We start from the raw sequence: 26356 nt of genomic DNA on the forward strand, positions 1-26356 counted from the left end.
GATGAGGAGGGTATGCCTTGAGGGCAGCAGGTTCCTAACACCATGTGAATACTCTGAACTTTGCCACACATCCCCACTTCAGAACTTTGGGTCCTACTGCTTTTTAGACACCAACTCTCTTCTATGAAAGGGAAGTGAATTAAACTGATACAATTTAGTAATGTGCAGGATCAAACTTTGGTTTTCAACTTCTTGAGCCTGTGGGTTTTACTTCACACTTTGAGTTAAGAATTCAGAAAGACCTTTTATTCTCTTTCCAAATCACATAGTGCCGTTAGATGACCTTATCCCACAATGTTTGAATAATTCATGCTCTTCATATTAATTTTTGGTTGTCTGGAAGTAGCTACTCATTTTATCTCTCCATAACCTTGTCTTCACTAGATACATCATTCCAAGATATACTTAGAATCTACATGATTGCAAGGATAACTCACTTTGCTGTTTTGCTACTATATGCAGTTTTATATTCTCTAAAGATTTCTATCTCTAAATACTAACAGGATACTTACTGGTTTGGGCCAGAAACCCAGTTCTAGAAGTCTTCCCATTTTGCTTAGGTCACTTGCAACCCATTCTTTGTGAAATTTCCTGTGATATCACTGGACACTCCTGAACCGCTGTCAAAGGATGCTTATTTTGGCACTTCAAGGATTATTCAAATATTCTGACTATATCTGTTCTTTTACACAACCCTCTCCCCAGGAATCATTACCTGGAGTATACAAATGGCTAAGCTTCGAATAGGTGCCTATGTTTTTGTTGCCAGGTTACACCCCTCCATGCCTCCTTAACTTCTGTAGCATGTCACTTACTTTGGGATTCTGCAGAATAGGACTCGTAGGCAGACGAAAATAGTACATATTCACTACAGAGCTCAATGCAAGACAGTTACCTACCAAGGAGAAAATTTCATTATAGTACTTACAGTTGTTTTGAAATGTGTTTCCATCTCAGCTACTCAAGTCTGTGTTATTCTCTTCATGAACTTTTCAGCCTTAAGAGTGATTAGAGATCATCCAATAGTTTATTGTTCTCATTTATTGATGGATACCGAGACTCAGAGGCAGAAAGTTATCTGACGGAAGTGCCATAGGTAGTTAATTAAATAAATAGAATTAAACTATTAGAATTAAATAGTAGTTAAAATTTAGTTAGAATTAAAATGCTGGCATTATTTCCACAAAAGATTATATAAAATACTCAATGTATTTTGGTTCTCATTATCCATGTATGTTACTGTTTGGCTTGGGCTATTTTTCAAAATAGAGGTATGAATTGCCTTCTTAATTGTCCTCTTCTTCTGGTACTCATATAGTTCTATTTCTAGGGATTTCTGCCAGGGACTGACCATTTTCTTAGAGGACCTTACTTTTTATTTCTCTGAGTACTAAAAACTGTAATTAACCATTTTGATTATTTTTGAATGGTAGAATCTCAAAAGCATTGTAGACACTTTGTGGCTAGTTGTTAGACAATTCTTTTGAGAATAAAACTTGAAAATGAGGAATTTATAATGAGATCATAAAGGCAATGGGTTACTAAAAGATTTGAAGAAAGTGTGATACTAACTGGGAGAAAAGAGAATAGGACAGTGCCTTTGGCTCAGTGAGTAGGGCGCCAGCCCCATATACCCAGGGTGGCAGGTTTAAACCCAGCCCCGGCCAGACTGCAACAACAAAAAAATTAATTATTTAATTAAAAAATAGCTGGGCATTGTGGTGGGTGCCTGTAGTCCTAGCTACTGGGGAGGCTGAGGCAAGAGAATTACCTAAGCCCAAGAGCTGGAGGTGCTGTGAGCTGTGATGCTACAGCACTCTACCAAGGGTGATGTAGTGAGACTCTGTCTCAAAAAAAAACAGATAGAACAGGCCAGGAAGTTTGAATATTTACTCAGTTCACAGATTTACACTTTAATTTATGGGTTTAATTTACAAGTTTGGCACTTACTGTGTTTAATACTAGTTTAACAATGTGATAGAAGTCAAAATATAAAATTAAGGATATAAGAAATGTCACAGTGAGTTAGATTAGCAGTCTTTCCATCTGAAGGTTTGGTTTCTGGGAACGGTAACCTAGAACATTTTGTACAAGAACATAAAAGATTCCTGTCAAGATTTTACTTCAAAAGATTAGGGAAATATGTTCATCCTATTTGTGTTCTCAACTGGTAAGTATAATGAATTCAATAATAGGCTGACTACATATTATATTTTATTTATGTTTTTAGAGATGGGATTTCACTGTGTTGCAGAGGCTTATGTCAAACTCCTGGACTCAGCCTCTTGAAGTTCTGGGATTATAGGCATGAGCTGCCACACCCAGCTGACTACCCATTATTTAAAATGCATTATTTGTTGTAAAATTATTTGCTCCAAAATTGCCTGCTTGAGGAGGTACATGCATCTGGAATTTGGTAAACAAAGCTTGAGGTTTTATAGTCTTTGATAGATGTCCTATGAACTTTTTTTTTTTTTCAAAATGAAGAGTTTCTTTCATGTAGAAGAGTCCTGGTCCTCGTCTGACATCCTTTCTCCCTTTATCCTCATCAGCATTTAGGAAATGGTGATTTTCAGGAAGAATTTGATAGCAGCATAGTATAAAGGTGAATGAGGACATACTCTGGAGTATGAGTCATAGGGACCCAGGTTCACATCCTGCTCTGCTTCTTACTACTATTGTGACTATACAAGTTGCTTAATCTCTCAGAGCTTCATTTACCTCTTCTGCAAGGTAGAGATGAGAACAGGGTTCTTGTAAAGGAACATAGTGCATGAAAGTGTATGAAAAAGTGCAGTGGCTAGCTTATGGTACATGCTGAATAAATTAATGCTCTGATTTATTATGAGTAGTTATAATATTGGTACAGGTAGCATTTGATCAGGAATAAGGCCACCTAGATTCTAATTCTGAGTAGATTTTGGAATTTCAGTAAGAAATTGGGCTTGGATTTGGTCAGTGGTTTTCAAACTGTGATCTCTGGAGGTGCTTTGAAGTCACGGTAGTGAAGGGGAGCTGTGCACGGTATCTCAGCAGGGAGGGCTTCCTTCTCTACCAGAGAGCCTATGCCTTTATTTATTTTATGTATTGAGCTTCTTTGTAACCTCTGCTCTAAAGAAAATGTTGCTTGGCAAAATGCACATATGTGAGTGCACAGGCACACACATAACTTTGAAAGTAATTAAAGCTTCTTGCAGGTCCTTCCCAGATCTAAAATTCTTTAAGTCCATTGGGCTGTAACAAAACTTGGAAGTTGGTGGCCCACACTGGATCTAACCTGAAGATGTTTGTTTGTCCTGCACAGTGTTTTAAATGTATATATTAAAGTGCCAGAAAAGATTTCACATAAAAATCTAGGTTCAATTCTTCTGAAAAATTGCTATACGTAACAGATCTGTGTCCACATTTGCAAATAATAGTTTGCTGGAGTTGAATAGCAGCTGTTACACAACTACTTCCTATTGTCTTATACCCCTTTGAATCTACCTCTCTGGCCTTTAAAAGTATTTGAGTTTTCAACATTCAATTTATTCTTTATGTGTAGAGGAACGTCAGCATTATTGGATTAAGCAGTGTTGGCACTGGAGAAGAATTAAAAGAAGGGAAGTGACATGTTCTATTTGCTCTGTAAGAAAGTTTTCATAGAGCAAAGAACATGTGTTACTTTCATTTTACGTGCCCTTGAATTGAGTAATTAATTCTAATAGTTCTTACATTCTGACCATCAGTTTATAATGGCTATTGCAAAATGGCTTCTGAGTTAGAATAAATTCAGTGTATTTTAATTCTTTCCCTGAAAGAATCTGATTACCACTCAAAAAATTTAGGAGGCAGATTTTGGGGGGGGGCACTCAACAAAGAAGTAAATGCTGCCAGTTACCCATAGCTCCCCTTCTCTCACCTTAGTCCCAGAGGAAGATTCGTACACAGTCTGGGTATTCTCCCTCTCAAGATAGAGGAAATTTTGAAATGTACTATGCTCTTTTTTCTCCAACATTTTCCAGTTAAATGGCAAAGGGTCAGGTCTAGAGGCATCATTCAAAAAGAGAGATCTGTACAGACTACCAACCGTGGCAGCCTGTGCTCCCTCAGTCACTTTGCCCCATCAGGACAGGATGAACTTTCCATTGGCCCAGCATCCTGCAAAGCTCCCTCTAATTGTTGGGTGTAGGTTCTGTGTGTGCCCTTTAAATAGGACTTGTTAATTGTGGTGCTCTAATCAAATCTTATATTTACTTATTAATTTTTTTGCCTGCTTGACCTTTCATTTATTAAGAAAGATGTATTGATATGTCTCATTTTTACCATGGAATTATACATCTTCTGGCAGTTTTGTTGCTTTTTGCTTTATATATTTTTGGGTGATTCTATGTAGTCTGTACAGTGCTCAGCAATACATTTTAAAGCATAGTTGTTGCAGTTTATTCAGAATCTGAATGTGTTCTGGCAGGAGATATTTAGTTGGCCATACTGCTGAAAGAAGACCTCATTCCTTCTTCCAGAAATTTCTGAAAATTTCTAGTTTACTCATGAGAACGTTTTTAAAAATGCATCTATGGATTTCTTTTTAAATTTTAAAGTGCTTTTTCTCATTTCCATGGCATCTGGAAAGGAAGGAGATGCTAATATATATAAATTCAGCACATTGCCCTAGAATCAGAGTTTTCTTCTCTTACTCTTTACATAATTTCTATCTGTTATTTCAATGACTATTCTTAAACTGGTGACTTTCTAATCCGTATCTTAACCTGAAGTCTCTTACCTCCATAACTCTTATTTATTTAACCGTCTAGTAGTAGATACCCACACTCAGATGTCACACAGGCTCTCCACACTGTCCATCAGCTAGTGAATGGATAAAAAGAGACTACCAAGCAATTAAAAGGAATGAACTACTGATATGTGGAATAATATGTATGAATCTCAAAATAATAATATTGATTGAAAGAAGCAAGACAAAAAAATAAAACATGATTCCACTTACATAAAATTATGGAAAATACCATTCTGTAGTGACAGAAAGCAGACTGGTGGTTGCCAGGGAGTGGGAGGTTACTAAGGAGATGAGGAAGAGTGTGGAAGAAAGGGAAGAATTACAAAGGAACAAGAGGAAATTTCTGTTTAGTTTTTCCTGTTATCCTGATAGTTGATCATTCATTTCTCTTACTCTGTCACTTCTCCTGGCCTCCTAAAACAATTTTTGGTTAAATCAATAGTCAATGCTAGAATTATTAAGAATATCAAATATTGTGCACTGCTGAGTGAAGTGGTATGTTTTAATTATATTTATTTTTGTAATACTACTCTCCTCCTAACAATTAGTGCAATATTTGCATTTTTCCCCATTTACTTCGTTTTTTATCTACTTACAGCTTTTTCCAATGTGCTAACAGACTTATCAGACATCTAGGAACAATTTTCCCGGATGATCAAAATATCATATAATATGTAAATTCCAATTCCCTACTTCCATTCTCCTGGACACCTATTTCTTTCAGCCATTTGTCCTTCTATCAAATATGCTCTGATTGCTTTCTGACCTAGATTCAGTTGTGATGCTGACAATTTTTCTTGCTATTCTTCAGTGTTGAGTCAATTAATTCCAGGATCCTTTATCATTTTACTGCATAGTTTATTCATATATTCCTTCAGTATATCAGGAATATTGTATCTTCTAGTTGCTTCCTGAAAAGAGATGCATGAAAGTAATTTTTTTATTCCTTGCAGAGCCCAAAATATTATTTTATCCTCAACTAAATGTTTTGCTAGGTATAGAATTCTAGGTTGAAAGTTATTTTCTTTCATTAACTGAGTGTGGTGGTGGGCATCTCACCTCAGGAGGCTGAGGCAGGAGGTCTTCACTTGAGCCAGGAGCTCAAGGCTGCATTGAGTTATGATTGCAACACTACACTTTTCCAATCCTTAAGGAAAAAAAAAAAGATTAATTACTTTAAAAAATTTTTCCTTCAGAATTTTATAGTTACTTCTTCATTGTCTTATAGCCTCCGATAGTATCACATATTCACATTTTAATTTCTTTGCACACATCCAGAGTTTTTTCTCCCTCTGCAAAAAGGGAGAAATTTTCTGAATTTTTTCTAAAATTATCTAAATGCTCTGAAAAAAATTTTTTTATTAGATCATAGCTGTGTACATTGATATATTCATGGGGGCATCGTTCTGAAATTTTTTATTGACATCACATGTCATTTTGTTCATTCAGTGTTCTGGAGGGTCATTCATTATTCTATAAATATGTTTAGAAAAATCACTATATAGCAGACACTGTTTTAGGCACTGAAGATATAATAGTGAATAAATAAACAAAGTTCCTTCCCTCATGGGATTTAGTGAACAAATGACAAAGTTCCTTCCCTCATGCAATTTACATTCTAGTGGCAAAGGCAGAAATTAAATAAACTAATGTGTAATGAAATGTCAGATAGTGATAAGGGCTTAAAAGAAATACAAACCGGAAGAACAGGATAGAGACTGAGAATAATTTTTAGATAAGGTGGGCAGAAAATGCCTCTCTGAGGTGATAGTTGAATGGAGAGTCAAATAAATGAAGTCATAATCCATGTGGCTGTCTGGGAGAGGAGCTAGGAGAACAACAAATGCAAAGATTCTGAGGCAGAAATACATATGGAATGATGAGAAGCAAAAGGCCATTTTAGTAGCAATGGTGTGAAAAAGAGAAAGTAGTATTAATAGAAAAGAAAATTGGAGACATAGTCAGAGGCTAAGAAATTTAAGGCTTCCTAGGAGTTGGTAAAGTCTTTGAATTTATTTTATTAAAGAGTTCAAACAAGGATAAACTTGTATTTTAAAGAATCTCATTGGATAGAGTATAGATTGATATGGGAAATTGACTGTAAGATTAGCAAGCATGGGAAATAGTTAGATCTGTTTGGAGACCATTCCAGTAGACTAGGTGAAAGATAGTGGCTTAGACTGAGTGGTAATAGTGGGAAATGTCAGATTTGTAGGATGTTTTGAGGGGAAAGCCAATAGGATTTGCTGATGGATTGGAAATGGGGTGGAAGAGAGGAGAGTGAAGAATGAATCTTGAGATTCTTGGCCTGAAGGCCTAGTGATGATAGCTTCATTTACTGAAATGGGGAAGACTGAGGGAGTGTTTGGGGATAGGAATGCAGCGAAACTGAATTGTGTTTTAGATACGTTGGGTTTGAGATGCCTGTTGACAACCAACTGTATTTGTCCAGGAAGCTGATGTTCATTCAAGTCTATAGGTTCACAAGAGTGATGAGGCCGGACAAGTTTCTTCTGGATAGTGAGTGTAGATAGAGAAGAGGTCTGGGGCCTGAGCTCTGGAGCATGTCAATATTTAGAATTGGGAAATAGAAGAGGATCAAAAAGTAATAGCCAGTGAGACAGGTAGAAATCCAGGAGAATTCATATCCTAGAAGACAAGAGGAAAAAATACCTCGAGGAAGATAAGATCTACTGTGTCAGTTGTTTTGTTAAAAGTTGAGTAGAAAGAAGACAGAATATATATATCATCAGCTATGACAGTATGGATTTCATTGGGACTCTGACAAATGGTTTCATGGAGTAATCCATAGCTTCTGGAAAAATGTATTATGGAATGAAATAATAGTATTCCACTATGTATGAAGTCTGGTAGAAGGTGATTTAAAGATTATTTTAGAGTGTAAGTGAAAAAGCATTAAATGAATTAATTTTATTCATTTGTTATTAAAATGTTTTCTAACCTTAACTTTCTGTTTTTCTTAATAGCATTTTCTTCCTCTTGCAAATCTGGAATGTTCACCAAATGTTGAAACTTTCCTTTGCAAAGCTTTTGTACCAACCTGCACAGAACAAATTCATGTGGTTCCACCTTGTCGTAAATTTTGTGAGAAAGTATATTCTGATTGCAAAAAAATAATTGACACTTTTGGGATCCAATGGCCTGAGGAACTTGAATGTGACAGGTAAATTATGTTTTTCACAGAAAACTACTAAAGGCATTTTGATATTGGTATTAGCTGTTCAGAGTGTTAGCAACAGGCTTTCATTACTTAGTAATTCAGTAAATGTTTGTTGCATACTTAATATGTGCTGGGCACTGTGGTGGTAAATTATTGCAGACACAAATGTGAACAAAAAGCAGACTTAGTTCTTGCTCTCAGGGGACTCACAGTAAGGTGGGAAGGAAATAAACTAATGAAAAAATAAGTGTAAAATCACAAGTGTGATAGATACAATAAAAGAGAAGTCTGGTGCCTTTGACCTAAATGTGGGGAGAGGGAAGGAAATGGTTCTTGAGCTAAAATGAAGGGTAAGACAAAGGTAAGTAGGCAAGGAGGGGGAGGGGGGAGCATTTTGGGTAGCAGAAATAGCTTGTTTGGAGACCCTATGGCATGAGGGCACGTAGCATATTCAGAGAATTAAAAAGCCAGCGTGGCTGGAGTGATGACAGTTAGAAAAAATGTAGTGCAAGGCAAGAAAGGAGAGAGAAGCAGCAGGCAGACCATTCAGGGCTCATCTTGCATGTTTTCATGCTAAAAGTGATGAGACAGTCTTCAGGCATTTTAAGAAAGGAATGGGTGGCCCCATCCTACCAGCTTCTGTGTAGCATGGCCCTGGTGTCACAGTGTACAGAGGATGGGGTGGGGCTCCTTAGCAGTTCCTTTAGGAATCCAGGCCGCTTCCATCTGTAGCTCTGAGAGCCATGTAGATGGGAGAGGGATGATGCAGACCCACACCTTTTCCTGACTACCTCAAACTGGAAGTATCATACCTTTACCCTTTTCTCCTCCTGGCAAGATGTCAGTCTTGTGGTTACAACTGAACTAAGAGGGAAAATAGGAAACTTGTGTCCAGAAGGGAAGAAGGTATTCAAGTCAGAGTATGTGTCGGGTGCTGCAAGTTGGAATGAGCATTATTACTTACTGTTTCACTGGGGTGATTGAGGCAAAGGACAGATTGCAGCTGGTAAAGGGTAAGTGGAAACTGAAGCAAGACATAGAGTTCTCAGGAAATTTGGCTCTAATAGAAGAACCTTTATGAGTTTAATGGGAGAGCACCGAATGCTTTTAAAATTCCTGGGAAGAAGGAAGAGGCAAGCAATTGTGGGGTAGAAGAGATTATCAGTTTTCTGAGAAGGAGGTAGGATCCCAAGCACAGATAAAAATATTGGCTATGGATAGAAGGAGCTTCTATTGTCACAGTAGGAAAGAGGATGGATTGCTGTGGATATAGATAGGTTTGTAAGGTTGGTAAGGGTTGTTACAAGAATTCCTATCCCGTGGTTTTTATTTCCATTGCAAGGTACTAAGAGTCACGGTCCTCTGATGAGTCCAGGGAACAAGGGTGTAAGTCTGAAAGAAGTGGTTATGAAGAGTGGGACATTTTGGGTAAATGAAGTGAGTCTGAATTTGTCTCATTGGGACCTTCTCCAGGAGTGGTGGGATACTTGGTGCTAAGCAGAGAAAGCAGATCTTTGCTTCTATGGTTGGGGTTTTGTCACATGGATTCAGCGCAAATATAAAGGAGCATTATAAAATAAAGGGTAACAATGAGAAGAGTGTTACAAACAGTAGCCTATGAAAGTGTCAGTAGATGAGGACTGAAATGCAGAAAGGACAGGACTGATGCAGGGAAACAAGCTGGAGGAGAGTCCAGTGAGGTTTCTAAAAAAGGCAGAGGCTGCGCACAGTGGCTCACAGCAGCCTTGGCAACAATAGCAAGAGCTGGTCTCTAATAAGAAGAAAATCAGGCGTGATGGTGAACGCCCTGTATTCCCAGCTACCCAGGAGGTAGAGGCACAAAGATTTACTTAAGCTCAGGAATTCAAGATTACAGTGAGCTTTGATGGAGCCACTGCACTCTGGCTGGGGCAATAGAGCAAGACCTTGTCTCTTAAAAAAGGCATAGTGAGTATGTTTTAATAAATGAGCTTTACGGTTAGGAATTTGCAGACCAATGGCAGAATGCTTGAGTTGATTTTTTTTTAATGCCCAACTTGGTCCCTAACTCCTGACTTCAAGCAGTCCTCCTGCCTCAGCCTCCCAAAGTGCTGAGATTATAGGCATGAACCTCCATGCCCAGCCCTGAGTTGACTTTTGGAGACAGTGTACATTTACAGGTTGTGTAAGTACACTTACAGGGTTACAAGAGGCTAGAGTATGTTGGGGATAGCCACTGGAGATAAGGCTAAGGATCTGGGAATTCAGACTGTCAATGGCTTGTCCTTGGCCAACTCACCAAGGATGATGACAGCAAAAAGAATGAAAACCGGTGATTCACTTAACAAATTTTTGTTGTACGCTTACCATATGCCAGGACTGTTCTAGGCACTGGAGCTGTAACAGGCAAAAATTCTTGCCATTGTAGACCTTATATTATAGTGGAAAGAGAGAAGATGAAATAAATCAATTATATTTGTATTAGAAGATGATAAGGCCTATGGAGAAAATACTTGCTCTTCCTTTATGGGATTGCCTACTCAATTTCAGAGCAGAGGAAATTATAACTCCCCAAAATTGACACTGGCAGCTATGCTGTATTTCCCAACTCTTTCAAAAGAGTTTTATCTTTGTAATCTGTTTTTTGGGTTTTTTTTTTTTTTTTGAGAAATGAATACTTTTTCATAATAATTAAGTCAAATCAAATTTATTTTATGTTAGAGAATGCTTGATACATTGAATTAGGAAGTAGAATCTATTTTTTAAAATTATGTAAGCTCAATTACACATAATTCTGTCCATGCGTAGTGGCACACGCCTATAGTCTCAGCTACTTGAGAGGCTAGGACAGGAGGACCACGTGAGTGCAGAATTCTAGGACAGCCTGGGCAACATAATGAGACCCTGTCTTTAAAAAATATAAAAATTCTGGCGTGTTCTCTATACCACAGAAATTTTCTTCATTTCTGTAAATAAGAGATTTAAGCTTTTGTGAGGTCTTATTTTCTTTCTTTCTTTTTATTTTATTTTATTTTTGTTTTTGGGGATTCATTGAGGGTACAATAAGCCAGGTGAGGTCTTATTTTTTTTTGAAAACACTACACAAGGAAGGGAACCAAAATTCTAGCTTGTCAAAAGATTTCTAGCATAACGAAAGGTGTAGCATGTTTAGCTCTGTGGTAAAAACATAAAGGCAGCTTATGTTATTTGAGAAGCAGCAGAATTGTGTGGTTATGGCACACTATGGCACGTTAGGCTCTTGGTTACCCAGGAAGGTGACTTTGCCATTCCACTGCCTTTGCCTTGAAAGTAAGGTTAAAAGGACAACATTCATTCTTTGAGGCCTGTAGTTTCCTCAGTTTATCAGAGCACGAGCACACTTTTGTAGGTGAGGAGTTTTGCAGCAAACTGAGCTTCCTTTTCAGCTCTGGCAGCCATCCTCTGATAACTTACCAGTAGATTAATCCTTCTCATTGTGACCTGCTATACCTCTTCCCTTTTTTTCCCCTCACTCTTCATTTCCCATGGCAATATAAATCTACCACACCACCCAAGAGTCTATGGTATCTTACTGTCTTCTGTTATACTATTTTTCTTTTAATCACATTCCTACCTTTATTATAATAGTCCAACTTTTTCCCCCTCAAAGATCTGCCTTGCTTTCATGAAAACATATTTTTTAAAATAATAATTAAACCAGATAAAATTTACTTCATGTTTGAGAATGCTTGGTACATTGAATTGGGAAGTAGAATCTATTTTTAAAATTATTTAAGCCCTGTTTTAAACTGTAGCCCTGTGTTAAATTTTAAACTGATGTGATTTATCAGTAGGCCTTTGCATTCCTTACCCTCTCAACTGCAACAGATGTTTTAATTAATAAGTGCATTTCAAAATGAAAATTGTGCAAAAGTATTTAACAGATGTTTTTATAACATGAAATATTAAGGCCAAAATGCTAATTATGTTTTTTTTACCTACACCTCCAGACCAGGGTTAGTGTAATATTTTGAAAAGATGAATGATATTTATTGGATATAAAAATCTCAGGCGTAAGCTGGGCGCAATAGCACGTACCTGTAGATCCAGCTACTCAGGAGGCTCTCTTGAGCCCAGGAGTTTGAGTCTAGCCTCAGTAACTATCTATCCTATCTTCAAAGGAAAAAAAGACCTCATGTATATACTTATTTTCTCTTAAAAGAAATAATTTTTCCATCTGGACCTTCCTATGATAGCAGATAAATGTGGTAAATACTGGTTGGCTTGATCATTTGCAATTAGAGTTCAAATGGAAAAAATAGGATTTTAGGCACAGTTGACTCGTAAATGAATTTATCAGGTTAATCGTATTAGTCTTGATGAATTACTTTTTTTCCTGTCAGGGGTCCTCAAACTGCAGCCCACGGGCCAGATGCGGCGGTGTGGTTGTATTTGTTCCGTTTTGTTTTTTTACTTCAAAATAAGATATGTGCAGTGCGCATAGGAATTTGTTCATAGGTTTCTTTTTTTTTAAACTATAGTCCGGCCCTCCAACGGTCTGAGGGACAGTGAACTGGCCCCCTGTTTAAAAAAGTTTGAGGACCCCTGCGGGTTTGTAATTTTAAATAGTCTACTGATAACAGTGAGACCTCATACAATAATTGTGAGGCTGGCCAGTGTTTTCATTTTTTTATTTGCAGGCTGAAAAAACTATAGAAGTTTTGTGGAACTCAAATATTTTTGATAGATGCATAATCATTTTAGGAGAACTGAGTGGTATATAATAAGGATACGGCTGATATCCTACTATATCCTAGGAAATCTCTTTCTATAGGAACTCATACACAAATAAGGAGTCTAGCACAAAAATATTTATTATAGATTATTTCTGATTCTTTTTTTAATGGAAAAAGATATAAAAGTTTACTGTAGAAGAATGATCAATAAATTGTGATGTAATTACACTGGAATATTACCATGCAGTTAATTAAATGAATCCACATGACCCACATCTGCCAAGATGGATAAATCTAAAAAATATAGTGTCAAGTTTAAAAATAGAAATTATAGCATGATATGTACAGCATGGCATCATTTATATAACAATGGTATGTAAGGTTATGATTAACACAAAAAGTAGTGAATGTATTTTTAAATGCTTAAGAATAAAAACCAAATTTTTAATAATGAATACTTCTGAGGAGAGAGAAAAAGGATTAAGACCAGAAAGGGGTCCCAACAGTATTTGTAATGTTATATTGCTTTATTTAAAAAGATATAAAGTAAAACTGCCATAATTTTATGTTTTAATAAAGCTGATAGATAACGTAAGTTCATTTATTTCATTTTTTGGACATATATTTCATCATTTTCTATTATTTAAATACTTTCTTGTTAAAAACCTCCACTACTTGTTAAAAAATTTATTTATTATTAAATCATAGCTGTCCTCCACTACTTTTTAAACCATATGAAGCCTCCAAAATAATACTGGTATATACAAACTCAACTCAGTGATGGAGTTCCACACGTGACAAAGATATACCACTCAGTTCTGTCCATAAAGGAGGGAGTCAAACAGCCAGAGCGAAACAAAATAGTGATAGGAGTTAAGCTTGTCCTCAGTCCACCTCTTGGGTGGTATTCTTGCCCTTCTTTAAAAATATGAACCCTGTCCTATCAATCTGGAAGGATCTCATTCCAGTCATTTTAATTGTCATCACTCTAGTCATATGGTTGGTTTACTTTTATTATGGGCATTAAAAAATAAAAGTGAATTTCTGTAAGACTTATATGTCATATTCTATAAACAGATAAGCCAACACTTTTTTGTCTGGAGACTATTAATTAAGATAAATTTATTCTTAAATATTTAGTCTTAAAAGCAGAAACGATTTTGAAATTAATAATTGACTGAGTATTCCCAAATAAGTGGATTTTCACATTCACTTGCCTCGTATGTAATATATATTCTTGCTTGGGGGCCTCATTAACAACCACAAGTTTTTAGTCAACTTCAAAAGTTTCTACCCAACTCTAGCCTATAATCCATTTCAGTTTGTATGTCTTCCCATTTATTATGAGTGCATAAGATAATCTTTTATAGTTGGTAAGCATAGCATTAAAATTTAATTTTTATAATCTTTACAGATTACAGTACTGTGACGAGACTGTTCCTGTAACTTTTGATCCACACACAGAGTTTCTTGGTCCTCAGAAGAAAACAGAACAAGTGCAAAGAGACATTGGATTTTGGTGTCCAAGGCATCTTAAGACTTCTGGGGGACAAGGCTATAAGTTTCTCGGAATTGATCATTGTGCACCTCCATGCCCCAACATGTATTTTAAAAGTGATGAGCTAGAGTTTGCAAAAAGTTTTATTGGAATAGTTTCAATATTTTGTCTTTGTGCAACTCTGTTTACATTCCTTACTTTTTTAATTGATGTTAAAAGATTCAGATACCCAGAGAGACCAATTATATATTACTCTGTCTGTTACAGCATTGTATCGCTTATGTACTTTATCGGATTTTTGCTGGGCAATATCACAGCCTGCAATAAGGCAGATGATAAGCTAGAACTTGGCGACACGGTTGTTCTAGGCTCTCAAAATAAGGCTTGCACTGTTTTGTTTATGTTTTTGTATTTTTTCACAATGGCCGGCACTGTGTGGTGGGTGATTCTTACCATTACTTGGTTTTTAGCTGCAGGAAGAAAATGGAGTTGTGAAGCCATTGAACAAAAAGCCATGTGGTTTCATGCTGTTGCATGGGGAATACCGGGTTTCCTGACTGTTATGCTTCTTGCTATGAACAAAGTTGAAGGGGACAACATTAGTGGAGTTTGCTTTGTGGGCCTTTATGATCTAGATGCTTCTCGCTACTTTGTACTCTTGCCACTGTGCCTCTGTGTGTTTGTTGGGCTCTCTCTTCTTTTAGCTGGCATTATTTCCTTAAATCATGTTCGACAAGTTATACAGCATGATGGCCGGAACCAAGAAAAACTAAAGAAATTTATGATTCGAATTGGAGTCTTCAGTGGCCTGTATCTTGTGCCGTTAGTGATACTTCTTGGATGTTACATCTATGAGCAAGTGAACAGGATTACCTGGGAGATAACGTGGGTCTCTGACCACTGCCGCCAGTACCATATCCCATGTCCTTATCAGGTAAAAGCCATCATTTGGATTATGTCACTACTTTTAATGTAGAAAATTTTCCCTTGAAATATACTTGTATTAGTCATAGACATAAAATTAGATTTGGGGTGAGAAAATCCAACAGATACAGGAAGTGATTTCCTGTCAGTAGAAACTGAGGTTAATGTCCTAAAGAGTTCTTTCTTCAGGCTTTAGCTTCAGTTACAGTAGTAAAGAGCCTCCTTTATTCTTTTAAAAATTAAATTGAGTTGCATAGTAGTAATGAAGAGCAGAGTCAGGAAAACTCTGTCATAAGGAGAAAAAGAGAAGCAATGTCTGCTCAGTTGGGAATTGGTTTTTTGGGATTTTTTTTAGAAACAGAGTCTCATTTTGTCAGCCTCAGTAGAGTGCTGTGGCGTCAAAGCTCTTGGGCTTAGGCGATTCTCTTGCCTCAGCCTCCCAAGTAGCTGGGACTACAGGCACCTGCCACAACGCCCAGCTATTTTTATAAATATAAACTAATGCTAATGGCCCGGGTTTGAACCCGCTACCCTCGGTATATGAGCTGGCACCCTACTCACTGAGCCACAGGCGCTGTCCCTTGGGAATTGTTTTGAATTCTTCAGTTAGTAGGAAAAAAATATATATTTGGGTATATTTAATTTGAACATATTATAACTTTTGTATAAACAGTACAAAAAACATAATTTGATTTTTGACTAATTCATCCTGTAATTTCTTAACTAAAAAAGACACTATCGAAACAAAATACATTTTGTGTTTCTGAAGCTTATGATCAGTATAATGGTAGTGTGTTTAAGATTAAAAAACTTCTGGGCTTGATGCCCATAGCTCAGGGATTAGGGCACTGGCCACATACTCTGGGGCTGGCAGGTTTGAACCCAGCCCAGGCCTGCTAACAGCAATGACAACTACAACAGAAAAAATAGCTGGGTGTTGTGGCAGGTGCCTGTAGTCCCAGCTACTTGGGAGGCTGAGGCAAGAGAATTGCTTAAGCCCAGGAGTTTGAGATTGCTGCGAGCAGTGACACCATGGTACTCTACAGAGGGTGACGTAGTGAGACTCTGTCTCAAAAAATAATAATTAAATAAATAAACTTCTGAAAATATAAAATTTAAAGTACTTTAGTTGAAGTTTTAATAGGAAACTAATGCTAATGGTATTAACTGTATTGAATGTGAGTGCCATCGTCCTAGTGTATCCAAGCAAATGAGTGAAGACTAAATTATTTTATAGGAAAGTTACTGCTATATAACATGATGAGACCGATTTTCTGTACTGATATGTGGGGATAATCGTTTTGCTTGCCTTACGCATTGTCCCTAGTCTGTTATCTCTGTTTTTACTAAACACATCATGAGCTCATCATGTTCCTGCTGTATTAAATGTCTTCTATAGTCCTCAGCTTTCTGTCAAGGGGTGGGAGTACAAAGCTTACATACTGCTAAAAAGCTAAGATCTATAGTTTTTAAAAATTATGTTTTATGTAATCATGTAAGAAACTATAAAATATTAGAAAATAGAATGGGAAAATTATAATTTTTAAGTAGAGAAGGACTTTATAAGTAGGGTATAAAAGAAATGATATAAAATAACTATAAATGAAAATATTGCTAATTTGACTAAGTTAGAAAAAATTTTTAAGATTCTGTATGATAAAGAAATAAAAATCTATAATCAAGGTCAAAAGACCAAATGAGAACATGATAGTTTAAGGGCTAATTTCTTTAATTTATAAACAGTTCTTCCAGACCCATAAGAACAAAACCAGCAATCTGATATAAAAATGAGAAAAGGAAAGAAAGAGGGTTCAAAGAAAATAAAAATTGAAAGAGTTTCAGTTAGTTCAGCCTTCTGTGGAAAGCGATTAGACAATGAATGTCAGATTTTAAATGCACATACTCTTTGTTCCTGCCCTTCTGGGAATCTATAGGAAGATCTCATTATTTGCAAATGGCAATGGGTTGGAAGTAAATGTCTATTAATAGGAAGTTGAATAAGTTATGGTTCATCCACACAGTGTAACATCCTTTAGAAAGAATTAAGAGCTCTATTTGTCTCCAAGAAACATTAGTAAGTGCAGAAAGCAAGATGTACAGAATATGTAATATTTTTTGATACTTGTGCAGCACTTAAAAATAATTATTTGAAGGTTTATGCTTAAAAGTATGATTTTAACTTTTATGAAATGTCTATTTTCACATTTTACTGATATTTATTTTCCTTTAACCAGCCAAGATTTTTATGACATACAAACATTAATAATGCATAAGAACTGTAAAATATGTATTGTTGTAATAAGTTTAAATGTATTTTTTTCATACTTTTTTTTAAGGAAAACGGGCAAATATTTGGAGGCAAATATTTTAGCAATGTTTAGAGGCTGCCGTACTCATGGAGAAAAAATGCCAAGAAATCAGGAAATTTCAGAAATTGGTCCTAAATATATTTTAGTACTTTCCCCTTTCTAGACATTTTGATGCACAGATAGGGATTTTTTGCTCAAAACTTAAGTAAAAAATGTATTGCATTTAAAGCAATATTCATTCTGTTATGTTATTTCAAACCTTTTATGATAAAACAATTGAAGATTTATTATTTTTGTTCAAGTTTTACATTGACAATGTAGACTCTTCTCTCCACTTTAAATGTATCACTAAAAAGTCACTCTTTCTTTGTAGGCAAAAACAAATTCTCGACCAGAATTGGCTTTATTTATGATAAAATACCTGATGACCTTAATTGTTGGCATCTCTGCTGTCTTCTGGGTTGGAAGCAAAAAGACATGCACAGAGTGGGCTGGTTTTTTCAAACGGACTCGCAAGAGAGAGTAAGAACTTACAGTGTTTTATAATAAATAGATTAAAATACCAAGGAACTATTCAAATCATCACTGTATTGGAGTTTCATTGTATCAACTGTTATTTCAATTTGATGAGCCAAGTGGAGTTTGGAAGTCTTTTTCATGGAAGAGAGATGCTTTATTTTGGTATTTATTATGATAGTCTTTGACATATACTATGCTATTTGAAATATGAATGCAAGATTATGAAATGCCTTTGTTTCCATGATTTATAATACATCCAATATTATTACTGCTATCATTGGATTTATTATTTTGGGTACAGTCTTTTAAATAATTTTATCCTGTTATAGCAATGATAAAAGATGAAATGGGATCATATATAAGGAAATTTATAAAGTATGATTCAAATATAAGTGATGTTTTGTCATTATTTACTACATTTAAATTTTATTACACACAGTTCTGACCTAAAACATCACTTATTTGCCTTGCCTAAGAGTTTAAAAATTCAAACTTACGGAATATTCTATAACAATATAGATTTACATTTATGAACAAATAGTTCATTTTAGTTATGTATATGTTGAATACAATGTACTATAGAGTTTTTAAAATTGCTTCCCATTGATTTGATTAATGAACATTTTGTGGTACAAATTTCAGAACTGTAGACCTTTTCTCAAATTAGTTTTGGAAGTCTTAAGAATTACATTTAACTGGATTTTTTTTTTTGCACTATTATTATGCGTCTATCCCTTAGTTATATACTCACCCTAACATCAGAGTAACTTGCTAACATTAATGTTAGAAAAGGATTACATTTAAAGAAAAAACATTAATCATATTCTTTTTCTTCTGTTTTACTTTTACATTTGATGCATTCATATATGATATAAATTAACTGGTCTCTTACTTTAAGTTGATTTGAGTTTCCTTACCTTCATCCTTTAATTTTTGCCTATTTATTTCCAGTTTGCTATTTATGCTGACAAAAGCAACTGAGTATACATACAAAAGATTTCCCTTTATGGATATCTACTTGGGTAATAGTATGTATAATCCTAGATTTTATAATAATATAAATCATAGAATTTTTAACTTTAATGAATGAGGATATTGGCAAAAGATGTGATTTTTTATGGCTTCTACTATGACACTTAAAATTTATTCAGTAAATCTTCTCTTTGGATTTTTTTTCTAGTCCAATCAGTGAAAGTCGAAGAGTACTACAGGAGTCATGTGAGTTTTTCTTAAAGCACAATTCTAAAGTTAAACACAAAAAGAAACACTACAAACCAAGTTCACACAAGCTGAAGGTCATTTCCAAATCCATGGGAACCAGCACTGGAGCTACCACAAATCATGGCACTTCTGCAGTAGCAATCACTGACCACGATTACTTAGGACAAGAAACTTTGACAGAAATCCAAACCTCACCAGAAACATCAGTGAGAGAGGGGAGAGCAGACAGAGCAAGCACCTCCAAATTAAGAGACCAGGACTGTAGTGAACACACCTCCCCAGCAGCATCCAGCTCCAAACTCTGTGGGGAAACGGCTGACAAGAAAGGCCAGGCAGGTGGTGTGAATGATGGGAACAGTGTATCTGAAAGTGCACGGAGTGAAGGAAGGTGAGATTGGATTTTGTTGTCTAAGATCAATATTTTAAACACTGCATTATACATTTTTTATTAAAGCATACCATATCTAGAAAGAAAGCATCTTATGATGTATCTATTTTTTTAACGCAGGAAGTTTGGGTCTGGCTTATAAATGCACTATTTAACAGTTTAATTCTTATCTTTGAGAAGAGCCTTAACATATACTATATTGTTCAAGTAGTAAAATAATGTTCATATCTGTGGTAAACAGTTGCTTGTACATTTATGTAAATGTGATTCATCTGAAATGTAGGCTAAGTTTTTATGATACTGTCTAAAATGTATAGTTTTAAATAAAAATAATTATAAAATTATTTTAATTTTCAAACATGAAAGGATATTGACATACCTTTAATGAATTTTCCCAAATGGTCACAGGTGACCAAAATACAAGTAAATATCAAATTAAACAGAATGCTAACAGCTAATTACTTTCAGGTCCTAAGGTTATCTTACCCAGCCCTCTCAGACTAGACTAAGTGCACCTTCTCTGTGCTCCCACCTTAGCATCTGTATATATCTGGATACATGCTTTTATCCTCCACTAAATTTGTAAACTTCTTAGAAATCAAACTGTAGTTTTACACATATTGGCATTCCCAACCAATTACACACTGTCTACTGTGTAGTGGAAAATCAATAAGATATTTGCTAAACTGAGGGTAGGAATCCTGCCTTATTAATTGTATTCCTCATAAGACACCTAAAATGGGCAGCACTTGAGAAATTTCTGAAGTCAGCAAAAATTACATTTAAAAATATTACTTGTTTTTTGAATCGTTAAAGTATACTTAAAGAGTTTTAGTTAATTATCCTCTGATAAAGGTCAACACTGGTTGGGGTAAAACTCATGAACAATGGGTAGCAAGCCTAAGGACATCTAGCGTTGTATTTGTGCTTGTGGATGTATGTATGTCAACATTTTTTCTTTTATCTAGGGTAAGTCCAAAGAGTGATACTGCTGAAACTGGCCTGATGCAGAACAACAATTTGCAGGTCCCCAGTTCTTCAGAGCCAAACAGCCTCAAAGGTTCCACATCTCTGCTTGTTCACCCAGTTTCAGGAGTGAGGAAAGAACAGGGAGCTGGTAGTCATTCAGATACTTGAAAAACATTTCATCCTGTCACTTAGAATCAAATTTACGTTACACTGGAGATAACCAGCTGCACTGTTTTGTAAGAATCACTGTTACGTTCTTCTTTTGCACTTAAAGCTGAGCTGTATTGCCTACTATTTTATTGGAAAAAGTAGATTGTGTGAATAATACAGTTCATTTCACACAAAGGATAATGACAACAACATACCTGAAAATAGAAATGTACAGGTTAATAATAGTTTTTAGATTGTGTGGGAGGGGAGACTTAGAGGAATCTTCCTTTTCTATTTATGAAGATTCTACTCTTCTTAAAAGTATTTTAAAATATACTATTTTACTTTTTTGATATAAAGCCAAGATTTTTCTTTACTGAAGTATTTAAAACATTGTTATATCTTTTTTATATATATTTGAAAAATAAGCTTATATGTATTTGAACTTTTTTGAGAAATCCTGGAAAATCTATTCAGCTATTTTTATTATGTTATTCTGATATTTTAGCACTACTTAGGTAGCTTTAACACTGAATTGCTAAGAAAATTGGAAAATAAGATTCTTTCACAGTATAAGAATACCTATTTGACATACCATAAGATTTTGTAAAAAAAACTCAACTTCAGAAACCTTCTTAACTCTACTTTACCATCTAAAATGTGGGGATTTTATAAAGTCTTATTGTTTTAGGAATTTCACAGATGTATTATGCAACCGAAACAAGGTGCTTACTGAAAGGGTCCAATGTTGATTGTATTGTGCTGCTCACCAGTTCTTCTACATTTTAAAAGTAAAATGTTCTGGAGGATTAGTAGATGAAATGTTAGTCTTTTATAAATTAATCCAAGTGCAATTGATTTCCTTTTTTTGTTTGTTTCCTGACCACTTCAGGTTGTATTATAACCTTTTACAGTTGATTATACTTTTCCTTTGTTTTAATTTTTGTTTATTTAGAATATCTTTCTCAAACATTATGTAGAATTTATTTCTGCAGCTCAGTAGGATTTTGCTGAACGTTCAAAAAGCGTGATAGCAATCTTAGTGCCAATCAAATGGGAAAAAATGTAGTCTGGATACACAAAATGTATTTTGTAACAATATTCTTTAAAATATTAAGAAATTTTCTTTATTTTGTTTTCCATTAAGTATTATTCCTTAAGCAAGGTATTCTGATACTTTTGGTTGTTTCTCCAATTAGTATCTTGCTCTTGGTTTTTTTCTATTTACTTTCTGTTACAACATAGAAAGAAAATTATGTACTGTAAGGAAAATGTTGTAAATATTTGCTTTTCCACATTTTTAAACAATAAGTTTGTATACAAAAACTTTTGTGCTACCTTTTCATTAATAAAATTTTCTTTGTGTAAAAAATTGTGCAGTATTATGTGGTTAGTTATAGTTGTCCTGACCCAGGAAGAAGTACAGTTTTCAAATGAGTAATTTTATGACTAATAAGTCAGAAGCCTCTTTTTAACTGGGGAAGGAGAAGCCAGGACTCTGTTGTCACAGTTTCTTCTCAAATGTGTAAATTATGCAGCCATATTTACTATACCTTTTTAAAGCTACTGGGATACCTAGGGGGTGGAGTGAAACATTAGGGAATCCAGAATCCTGCTTCCACTCCCAACAGTGGATTAGGTAATTTGGACAAACCTCTCAAAAAATAAAACTAAAAACAATATTATCCCCTAAACATTTTTTATAGTGAGGAATTGCCAGGTTGAGATCTGAGAGAAGACAGAAATTTATACTGCCAAGTCCAACATTTGGAACCTCTTTTGCCCAGGGAGCAGTTGATAATTCGGAAAAGGCAGCTGGGAAGTTGACCAGCAGTTGACCAGCTGCATGACCTTGACAGCCTCCAAGGTCTGGAAGACAAAATGAGAGACTCTGCAGCCATCCTAGGCTTGGAATTGTGACCTCAAAGGGCTGCATCCTAGGAGTAAGTTTGAACTTTAAAGAAAGCAACCTTGTTTCAAGTTACCTAGGTGAGCTAGAAAAACCCCAAACTCTGAAATTCAATGAAGGTAGATCTGGACTAGTAAAAGTCCTAACCACCAGAGGCAAATGAAAGTCTCTGAGAGAAGAAAATGTTATTTTATATAATCTACAAATACTTTTAAAAATGTAATGTCCAGGCCTGCCTTGGTGGCTCGTGCCTAGAATCCTTCCTAGTACTCTAAGAGGCCAAGGTGGGCAGATTGCTTGAGCTCAGGACTTGGAGACCAGACTAAGCAAGAGTGAGACCCTGTCTCTACTAAAAATAGATAAACTAGCTGGGCGCTGTGGCAGGCACCTATAGTCCCAGCTACTTAGGAGGCTGAGGCAGGGGAATCTCTTGAGCCTGTGAGTTTGGGGTTGCTGTGAGCTAGGTTGATGCGACAGCACTCTAGCCTGGGGCAACAGAGTGAAACTCTTTCTTAAAAAAAATAAATAAAATACAATGTCTATCATATAATCAAACAATCAGACATGCAAAAAAAAATTTTTTTTCTTACCAAAAAATGAATAAGAATTGACAACAAGCAAAAGAAAATGGTCCACAGGTATCCCTGAATTATCAGACATAACATCATGTAACAAAAAAAATATGCAAGGAAAACAATAATAATAAGATAACTATACTCCTATTAAACTGGTTAGAATCCAAACAACTGACAATAGCGGTTTTTGGTGAGGGTGCAGAGCTACAGGAGCTTATTTACTGATGGTAGGAAGGCAAAATAGTAGAACCATTTTGGAAACTGACAGTTTCTTAACACAGCCTACACATGGTCTTACCCATGACCCAGCCATCTCACTCCTAGGTATTTATCTGGTTTATTATCGTGTAAATAATCTGCTCTTGATGGGAAGCATAACTCTCTGCTCCATACTTCTGGGCAGCACATAGTGACTTCCTTCCAAAGAATACAGTACGGGGGTGTGGGAAAGTAACTCACTGTGGAGAAACCTGACAAACACCACCTCAGCCAGAGTTAACTACTCAGAAGGCGGCCACAGCCAACATCAACAGTACATGTTGAGATTATGTACCCTTCAAATAATAGGATGAAAATGGCACATTACCTCTGTGATCATCCCCAAACCCATATCCTAAATACTACTCATGAAAGAAATACCAGACAAATCCCAACAAATGAGCATAACAAAAAACCTAACCGGTATTCCTCAAAAGTAGTCAAAAACCATCTAAAAGAAGGTAACTTTGAGAAACTGTCACAGCCAAGAGGAGCTGAAAGAGACATGACAACTAAGTATCTACAAAATAAAAAGGGCTTTCATTAAAAATTAAGGAAATCTGAATAAAGCAGATTTAAATTTAGTTGTTTAATTCAGTCCTTCAGTTCTATGAAATGCTCTTTATATGGTGATAATTTTCTTCCCTCATTTGCTTTTTCTCACTAGAACTCCCTTTAGTCAGATATTGGACCTCCTGAATGGATCCTTTAATTTTCTCATCTCTCTCCTCTCTGAATTTTTCTTCTCTAAGAGAAGTTTATGAAACTTGTTTTTTAAATAGCTGTTGATTTTTTGTTTTTGCTATCATTTTTTAATTTCACAGAGCATTTGTTTTTATAGTATCTTCCTGTTCTATGATTCTTTTCTGTATACTATATTTGAAGATATATAAATTACTTTTTAAAGGTCATATAGAAAACATTAATTTATAATATTTACTTTATAACAGATGACTTTAATAAACTTCCTTAATGACTAATAATTTTGCAGTTGATTTTCCTAGATTTTCTAGGTAGATGATCTTTTCATCTCAAATACTGGTTATTTCATTTCTCATCTATTAATTAGAACTTCTAGCCAGTTATTTTTGTGACAGGGTCTAGCTTTGTCACCTAGGCTAGAGTACAGTGGCATGATCATAGCTCACTGCAGCCTTGAACTTCTGGGCCCAAGCCATCCTCCTGCCTCAGCCTCCCAAGTACCTGGAACTACAAGAGCATGCCACCCCACTTAGCTAATTTTTAAAAATTTTTTTAGACATGGGGTCTTGCTATGTTGCGCCAGAGTAGTTTTAATCTCCTAGCCTCAAGTAATCCTCCCACCTCAGCCTCCCACAGTGCTGGGATTACAGGTATGAGTCATTGTGCCTGGCGCTGTTTTGTTAGGCTAAAAGTTGGCTGAAAATCGGGACCATAGTGACTCCATCTTATGCACCCCACCTTGCCACCACCAGGTTAGACACTCAGTTGAAATTTCCACTGAGCACCTGAAGCTGCTTGAGCTGTCTGAGCTCACCGCAGAAACCGCCGTGTTCCGCTTCTGCAAACAAGCTTGCTCCGCTTGGTTGACACCTGGAGAGTCCTGACACCTTGGGCTCAAACCCCCAGTTGCACCTCCATCCCCTTAAGACCCCCAACCACTAAGGCTTGGCTGCTGTTCTCCGCAGTCTTGCAGACTTGGGGCAGCCAATCGATCTAAATAAAGGAGTGTATCATCTTTTAAATTTATCTGAAGTGCTTTTCTTCTGTGGCTCAAATTTTATGCACAACAGTTCCTTTATTTTAATAAAAATACCAGTAGTACTGCATCAGGAAAACAATGTTGGCATTTGATAACAGGTATTTTCAATGACTTAATGAAGAACATGCTCCATTTTATAATTTTAAAAAATTCACAATAGGTATTGAATTTATGAAATGCCTTTTTGCTATCAAGATTAGTCAGTATGAAGCTAACTTCTATAACAGACAGATCTCTAAATCTTGGTAGCTGAAGAAACTTATTCATGTGACAGATGCAAATGTTCTTGAGGTAGCCTTCCAAGTTCAAGCAACCATCACTACCATCTCTGTCACAGAGGAAGAGAGAGTAAATGACTGCACAGGAAAAAGTTTCATAGGCCAGAGTTGGAAGTGACATGCAACATTTCCAGCTATGAGCTTGGCACTCATAGCACAGTGGTTATGGCGCCAGCCAAATACACCAAGGGTGGCGGGTTCGAACCCGGCCCAGGCCAGCCACAACAACAAAAAAATCCGGGTGTTGTGGCGGACACCTGTAGTCCCAGCTACTTGGGAGGCTGAGGCAAGAGAATCCCTTAAGCCCAAGAGTTTGAGGTTGCTGTGAGCTGTGACGCCACAGCGCTCTACCGAGGGTGACATAGTGAGACTCTGTCTCAAAAAAAAAAAAAAAAGACATTTCCAGCTACATTTCATTTGCCAGAACTCAGGCACAAATCCACCCCCACCAGCAAGAGTGGGAGAGAAATGTAGTTTAGATGTCTGTCTGACAGGGAGAAGAAACAGGTGTAGTGAGCCTTTGGCCAGCATATCAATCTACTAATGTGATGTGTTAAATAACTTTCCTAATATAATGCCTTCATTTAATTCTTTGAATAACCCTACTGGATCATGAAATATCATTTACATTTCTGTCCACCTCTATTCCAAAGGATTTGTTATCAGTAAACTTGAATTTTTTTTTTTTTTTTGTAGAGACAGAGTCTCACTTTATGGCCCTCTGTAGAGTGCCATGGCCTCACACAGCTCATAGCAACCTCCAACTCCCAGGCCCAAGCGATTCTCCTGCCTCAGCCTCCCGAGCAGCTGGGACTACAGGCGCCTACCACAACGTCCGGCTATTTTTTGGTTGCAGTTTGGCCAGGGCCGGGTTGAACCCGCCACCCTCAGTATATGGGGCCGGCGCCCTACCGACCGAGCCACAGGCGCCACCCGAGTAAACTTGAATTTTTAAAGTATTTTCAATA

At 36.2% G+C, this 26356-nt stretch overlaps 1 protein-coding gene across 1 annotated transcript in view; it reads left to right on the forward strand.

The window, feature by feature from the left end:
* The window catches only part of FZD6 (frizzled class receptor 6), a 34913-nt gene extending 12960 nt beyond the window's left edge, over positions 1–21953 (forward strand). The window contains exons 3-7 of the mRNA XM_053559345.1: positions 7762–7958; positions 14064–15081; positions 17754–17902; positions 19080–19508; positions 20477–21953. Coding sequence (XP_053415320.1) covers positions 7762–7958; positions 14064–15081; positions 17754–17902; positions 19080–19508; positions 20477–20645 — 1962 coding nt within the window. The 3' untranslated portion in view covers positions 20646–21953. The remainder of the gene's footprint in view (positions 1–7761; positions 7959–14063; positions 15082–17753; positions 17903–19079; positions 19509–20476) is intronic.
* The last annotated feature ends 4403 nt before the right edge of the window (positions 21954–26356 follow it).

The sequence above is a fragment of the Nycticebus coucang genome, chromosome 13 (assembly GCF_027406575.1).
Source record: "Nycticebus coucang isolate mNycCou1 chromosome 13, mNycCou1.pri, whole genome shotgun sequence".
NCBI classification, from domain to species: Eukaryota; Metazoa; Chordata; class Mammalia; order Primates; family Lorisidae; genus Nycticebus; species Nycticebus coucang.